Below are 7,379 nucleotides of genomic sequence, written 5' to 3' on the forward strand. Positions count from 1 at the left end.
TAATCTGCTGCTCATCAAGAGAAGCTAAAATTAGATCAAAACACAACGAACCTGGAACAAAGAATCTTACGGGTCTTTCACATTGTCATCAAGTTGCTTGAGTTGTGTATCGTCGACCATTTCCGTCACGAGTCAATGAAAGCACCAATTTTGTGGATATAGAAAATAAGTGAAGTAATGGAATATATTGAAACCATCCAACTCAGTTGGTAGAGCATAAGGTTCTTAACCTTGAGGTCGTGGGATCGAGTCTCACGGAAGGCATTTCATAATTTGAAGGTCTCCCACGGAAGCTGCTCTCAACCTGGCGTTGGGGGCAGCCTACTATCTTACCTCCCCTATCCTATTACATATGAGAATAAGAGTCAGTTGATTTTTATTACAATTGAGAAAAGATGAGAGAAAAAGTAAAACACTGATTCAGATTTTTCATAACCAACATGTTATCCGCATTTCCTGCTTTATAGGCCTTGGTTTTGGTATTATGTCACAAGTCAAGGTTGACGTGGATGAAGCACAAAATCAACGCACATAATAAGCAAGGACGAACTAGGATGGAATTATGGGAGGAGTGAAGTTATTTATCTTTAAAACTAATAAGGTTCTAAAAGGCAATTAAATCACAAAAATAGAGGAATAGAACTTCATTAAACCAAAATATTTTAGAAAGATCATGACTTAATTTTAATTATTTCAAAACATTTAAAAGTTTAAAATGTAATTAAACTTTAAAAATTAGGGTGGACCATATCATTTTTCATCCCACGTAATTCCACCACTGATAATAAGAACCTTCCTGACTTGACGACTACTCTGAATTACTGGTGTCTAGCCTAAATTATTGTCGAATCCAATATAGTGTTGATCCATTAATTCGTAGTTGTATTACCAGTCGTAGCATTATGCAAATTAGAATTCAAAAGGTAATATGAAATGTTTGCTTTATGTGTTACTCTTTGATACGATTGTAGAAATAAATTTTAGCAATATGATCATATAATTATTTAAATGTTTTTGATATAGTCATTTATAGTTATAAAACAAGCGGTATAATTAATGTAATTAGCATTGACTAACGACAAGTTAAAAGTTTACATCAATTATATTACTTATAATTGATGTAATTGCCATTAACTGATGTTAAAAGTCTACATCAATTATATTGTTTGTTTTATAACGACAAATATTTATATTAAAACCAATTATATAGTTACATGATTCTATCACTAAAATTAAAATATGACCCTAAACCCTAAGCCTACTTTAAAATAATTATTTTTTGAAGGAAGGGAACGAGCCGTGTTGCCAAGTTTTGGAGTGACGTGGAAGCTCGTGGTAGGACCTTCGCATTCCTCCGATAATTCCCCATTTCACTTTAGCAAAAACATTGTGAATTACTGAAACTTTTCTCAACACGCGTTTGGTATTCGAGAAAGTGCCTACAACTCGAGAAAATTTTTGACCCCTTTCCCCTTTATTTATTTATTTTTAATTTTTTTTCCTTCGATAATAATTAAAAAGAAAGAAAGAAAAGAAAAGAAAAACAACAGCAAAAAGTTAAAAAGAAAACCCTAACACAAATGCAATCTCACATTTACGTAACGCGTATAGCATCTTCCTAAGGACTTCGTGTTTCACTTCACACGGCGATCAGATCAGTCTTCTAACTGGCGATCAGATCAGTCTTCTCACTGGCGATAGATTGTTACCTTTACTCATAATCGCAATTCCCTGGTTTCTTTCTTTTGCTCTCACTATTCCTCTCTTTTATTTGTTTATTTGATTGCTTATATGAGCTGCAAACCACTGAATGGTTTGCTTTTTTCTTTTAGGTTTTTGGTGGATTATTTTGTGTTTTTAACATGGTTTAATTTTAACGAGAGAAGAAGTGGGTTTGTTTTATTTTGATAAATTTTAATGAAGAAGCCGATGTTTGGGTTAGTCTCAGTGGACTCTTTTAGAGTAATTTAGTAATCAATTAACTGAAGATCAATGCCAAAATGTTGATTTCTAATTGTTAGCAATGTGTGAAAGTTAGGTTCCGAGCTTGTTTATAGTTTGTTGTTTGGCCATGCCGATTTTATTGTGTTGAACCAGAATTGCATGTTGAGAACTTAGATATTGATGTAGTGGTTAGTTTTAACTAGTTAGGAAAGCTCCAATATCGATGTCTTGCCGAGCATTAGGATAAATATACTTCATTTTTGGAGAGATTGTGCTCCCGTTGGTTTAAATGTATATTTTCATGAATCCTTTGGTATGGACAACTTCTTCATCTAGGGGAAATTCATGATTGAATCTTCAAGTCGGTTCTTAATTTCTGCAATACTAGTGTTGGATAACATGCATGACATTGCTTTCAAAGAACGATGGAGCCTTGGTTTCAAAGTAATCTCAAGTGACTCAATTTCTTACTTCTATTTAGTGTCTTCTTCCTCTTTTGTTTTCCGTACGTAGTTTTTTTTTCTTCCAGATTCAGTATGATCTCAACACTGTGTGTTGATACTGATTGCTGAACACTATCGGAAATCCTTGCTATCTGTGAAGTGCTTCTTGCATTGATCATGGCTTAGGGTAGTGTTCTTACTAAACCAGTTACAGGTTGAATTGAGTTGTATTGTTGTGTGTATGTCTATTTGTATCTCTGTATGTTTTGTTTTATCTTAGCTTCTAAATCTTAGGAAGTATGTGTTAGTGTAATTAGGCTCTTTTTATATGTTCCAAGCATGTACTGATTTGGAGCCTAGATGCTGTACAGTCCAAGGGTTGGCCATGTGTACCGTTTTTTCATGTAAATCAAGCATAAGGGTTAACCCTAAAATGTTTTAAAAAATTTCATAGTAGTGCTTTCGATTTTCTTAGTGCATTGTGACATGGGGTACATGAATTTTATCAGAAAGGAGGATATCTAATCCCTGAGAACATGTAATTACTATAGTCTTAAATGTGTTCTGCAGTTTTGATGAGTGGTATTGTTGATGATATGCACTGTTTTGTTGGAGATTGTTATGGCCAACAGTTTTGGATCTTATTTGTGTATATATTTTCGGAGTTTGGGCAGGGCATAGATTGGGTAGAAACTCCCTCCAGCTTGTTCTAACTCCTTTCACCATCTACTGCAAACCCTCAACCTCTTAACCTAGCCTTTTATCACCATGAACTTAGTAATCAAAGATGAAGTGTTAAACAATGTTGAAGTGAGGTAATAGAGAGCATTTGGTCATAGCAATGATCAGTGATAGTTGACAATCTTGCAGAAAGAGAAATGTTTCTGCATATGCGTTAAAAGGAAGAATTTGGTCCTTTTCCCTCCCTTCCAATCTTTTTTTTTTTTGAATGAGATATATTAGAAGTGGTCAAGTGATTGTTTTGAGCTTCATCTGTGGTCTTTCAGTTTATTGGATTTGAACGGCGAAATTCCAGCCATATCTTATCTCTTTTATGAAGTATGATTATATAGGTTTTCTGTTATCTTTTATTGTTTTGTGTTAGTCATCTTAAGGACAAGTCTGTTTACTTAAGATTACTTGATTTTGTTTTCAATTTTCTGTTAAAATTCCAGCCACATCTTATCCTGTGTTAAGTGTTTTGTTCAAATTTCATGTTCAGGCCTGTGATTGGGTCCAAGCCCCTCTGCTTACTCATGGTTTTCAATGCTATAAGCATCCAATTTCTAAAGGATGACACTGGTCGTCTTTGTCATATAATCCAAGCCACACTTATGCTTTGCCTTTTTATGCCTGACTGACCTAAGTTTTGTGATGAATAGTTTGTAAATTTGCGGTTTGTCTTCTTAGTTCCTCTTTTAACTGAATTAGTATTGAGTAGGATGTGAGGTTTGCATGAATTGCTTTTTCGGGGCATAGCAGTTGCTATATTTACAAATCAATGTTTGCCGATATGCCATTGTGCCATTTGTTCAGGTCATTGCTGCTGTTTTATATTTATATGATCAGAACATAATGAGACTCTAGGTCTTTGTTGTGCGCTCTATTGTCCTGTATCAGAACAAAACAAATCTACATATATATCTTATTCTCTAACTCAGTTCAAAATGTGTTTAAATGATCATCGCTTTTTCTTATTCACTTATATGACTGTGGTATCATGTTTCTTGATTTTACCTATATTTAGTTTCTGTTGAGCAATGTTTTATATTCCACCATAACATGTCACGGTTATGTTGTTTTTCCTGCATTAGGAATGGACCACTATGTCATGCCTGTGCCGAGAAGGGGTGAGATGAAGCATAAAGGAAGAAATGTAGTTTGGTCGGTTGCAATGGACAAGTGTCTTATTGAAGCTCTGGCTATTCAGGCTAAAAACGGCAATAAGATTGACAAATGTTTCAATGAAAACGCATATACCGCTGCTTGTATTGCCGTGAATTCTCGTTTTGATTTAAACTTGAACAATCAAAAAGTTGTGAATCGCCTTAAGACGATTAAGAAAAGATACAAGGTAATGAGAGATATGCTAAGTCAAGATGGATTTTGGTGGAATCCAAATACGAAAATGATCGAATGTGACAATGAAGATCTTTGGAAAAGCTATGTGGTGGTCAGTGTGTTCTACACTTGTTCCCATTGTTTCATTTTTGTTGTTTCAATATACATACTTAAAATTACTTGACATTACCTATGTTGAGCAGGCACATCCTGATGCAAAAGGGTTCCGAAGAAAACCGATCGAGATGTATGATGAGCTAAAGATTGTTTGCGGAAATTACCAAGCACCTAGTCGTTGGGCGAAGATGAAGGATGGAAGTCATCCGACAAGCTATAAGAACTTTGAAGAAGATTCTGCTTCTTTTGTATCACCAAGTTCAGATGACGCAAGTGATACTGATGGAACACAGTCATATACAGGGCCCCCGGAGTATTTGCAAGATGGAAGTCAAGACCCTCCTCCGATGGAGCCTCCCAGACAACTTCCAAAGCGACGACGTGGCTCAGATTCTCTTCAAGAGGCAATGCTTGCAGTGGCATCCAGCATTCGAAGGTTGGCTGATGCCATCGAGCAGAGTAAAACTACAATCAATGCCTCTGAATTGCTAGACGCAGTTATGGAGATCGATGGACTGGAAGAAGCTAAACAGATGTACGCATTCGAGTATTTGAACGCTGACCCTATCAAAGCGAGGGCCTTCATGACATACAATGTTCGGATGAGGAAAACGTATTTGTTTAGACAGTTTTGGTGGTGGAAATGATCGGACCGGGGATCGCAACTGCAAACATTTTCGGTATATAATTTACAATAGCATGGGGATATTTATGGATGTTGACACATTAAAAACCTTGTTTCAGTCGTTCGTGGAGGTTAAATGTACAGATTTCAGATGTTAAGTGATTAAACATTTATGGTTTGATGCTTTAGTCTCGTTTTGTAAAGAATCGGACTGGAAATTGAAGATTACTATAGTCTCAACCATCTCAATATTCGGGAAATTTAATGAACCTGTGGATTTTTTTAAATTCTATATTTATGTATGTATAAATTTTAAAATTAGTAATTATGTTTAGTAGTTATTTTATTATCAAATATAATTACAAAAAATTAATAAGATGAGACGTTAGAATTTTTTTTAAATAAGATCATAGGTTTTTGTAATACTCTATCTAAATTAATTTGTCAATGAATCGGATATCAATGGTGGCGATCAATAGGTGACAGCGTATGGCGAAAATCGACGGTTGGAGCTCGCCAACATTTTGGCGTTTGAGAGGTAAAAAAGGAGGAATTTTTTTTTAAAAAAAAAAAGCAAAATAAAAAAAATTGAATTATTTGGAGAAAAAAAATCAGCCTAAATAATATAAGTGAGACGGGTCGGGTTTGACCTGGGAAGGATCCGCGTTCTGACCCACTGGCTGATCCATCCTGTGCCGTTTATTTTCCTTTTTTTTTTTTATTGATTTTTTGGTAAAATTCTATGTTAAGTGTTTTGTTGTTGCATGTTACTCAATTTAGCCCTGATTTATATTTTTAATTTGAAATATTAGGATTAAAATCTTTTAACTAGACCCTATCTCATAATTTAATTAATAATTTGTTCTTATAATTTTAGATTTGTTTTAATTACGCCTTCACATCATAAGTTGTTAGAATTGGATCCATAAAAATGAAATTAATTAATAATTTGACTTATATTTCTTAATTAATCGCAATTTGATCCTTTGATTCGAGAATAGTTAATGAGTTTAGTCTGAATTCTCAAGTGATTTTGATTGGATTCTTAACTTTCAAGCATGTTCATCTTTTCCACGTATTTATGCAATTTTTCTAACCTCATCATTTTGGCAATTTTCCTTCGAGACAACATTATCTTTTACGCATCATGAGGATATTCCAACCTACCTCACATGTAACTGACTCTCGTACCCGATCATAATTGATCCTTTCTTTCATAACTACAAAACATAACATACACTATGTGCCTTTTAAAGTACATTTTGATCGTACATAAATATATGAGTATGAAAGTTGATCTTCAGACTTAATTTCACTTCCTAGGTTTGCCTCTTTGTTTAAACGATGAGTATTTAATAAACTGAAAACAAGATCAACTTCTATTGAACAACCAGAATTCAATAAAATTAAAATCTGAAATAAACAAAAATATTATTAAAAGAGACGTCGAAGGTTGCAATGACCTGTTTTGCGTAAACAAGCTTTAACCTCACGAATCGCACTGCAAAGTGCAATAAGCAAACTTTGTTACACAAAACTGCTCATAAGTTGATTGGGTCCAGCTTGCTGCAAATTGCTTTTGGAATTGGCGCTTAATTCCCCATTAATCGTCCAACATTTTTCCTTCTTTTCAGCGTTGTGATGCTTCGCTCGTACACGACCAAGATTAAACTCAAAAAATCGATTTCGTCTCATATTAAAACAATAATTCGTATATCCCTCTCATATCAGGATTAAAAAAATCAGGTGTGTCCGTATATGATTAAAAATAATGTTGATGATAATAAGTGGATATTATTATTAATTTGAACGAGGAAAAATAAATACTTAACTAAAATTAAAGAACGGAATTATTTACTCATATGTAGTCATGAAATCGGATGAACATTGTTGTTGAGACATGTTTATACAATTTTCTTAAAATGGGTTTGACATCTCTTACGCTGCTAGAGAATTGTTTGTTGTCGGTCTCATAGAATACAACAACGATACGAGTAAAGCAATGGCACGAACTGTAACCTCGCATTCTTCTATCACCAAAAATATTTGAAAGTAGAGAAAATGTTGTTTGACTGATTGACTAACCTTGCAGCTTTACAAGGTTTAAATCTGATATTCTCACTGAAAAATTATTGAAAAGTTTGAATAATGAAGCAGCTAATATCCGAATATCAAGGAACCATTAATGC

General features: G+C 34.2%; 1 protein-coding gene across 1 annotated transcript; it reads left to right on the forward strand.

The window, feature by feature from the left end:
- Nucleotides 1–1,517: 1,517 nt before the first annotated feature.
- Nucleotides 1,518–5,393, forward strand: LOC120174717 (uncharacterized protein At2g29880-like). The gene is made up of 3 exons (XM_039181486.1): nucleotides 1,518–1,734; nucleotides 4,202–4,560; nucleotides 4,652–5,393. The coding sequence occupies exons 2-3, from the start codon at nucleotides 4,204–4,206 to the stop codon at nucleotides 5,210–5,212; spliced, it is 918 nt and encodes a 305-aa protein (XP_039037417.1). The 5' UTR covers nucleotides 1,518–1,734; nucleotides 4,202–4,203; the 3' UTR covers nucleotides 5,213–5,393.
- Nucleotides 5,394–7,379: the final 1,986 nt, after the last annotated feature.

This window comes from Hibiscus syriacus, unplaced genomic scaffold, assembly GCF_006381635.1.
Source record: "Hibiscus syriacus cultivar Baekdansim isolate YM2019G1 unplaced genomic scaffold, ASM638163v2 tig00112114_pilon, whole genome shotgun sequence".
In the NCBI taxonomy this organism is placed as follows: Eukaryota; Viridiplantae; Streptophyta; class Magnoliopsida; order Malvales; family Malvaceae; genus Hibiscus; species Hibiscus syriacus.

Excerpts from the sequence above, each read along its gene's own strand:
- LOC120174717 (XM_039181486.1), top strand. The coding sequence starts at position 4,204 with ATGGACCACTATGTCATGCCTGTGCCGAGAAGGGGTGAGATGAAGCAT. Across the intron at positions 4,561-4,651 it reads TTTGGAAAAGCTATGTGGTG|GCACATCCTGATGCAAAAGG; the intron begins GTCAGTGTGTTC and ends TATGTTGAGCAG.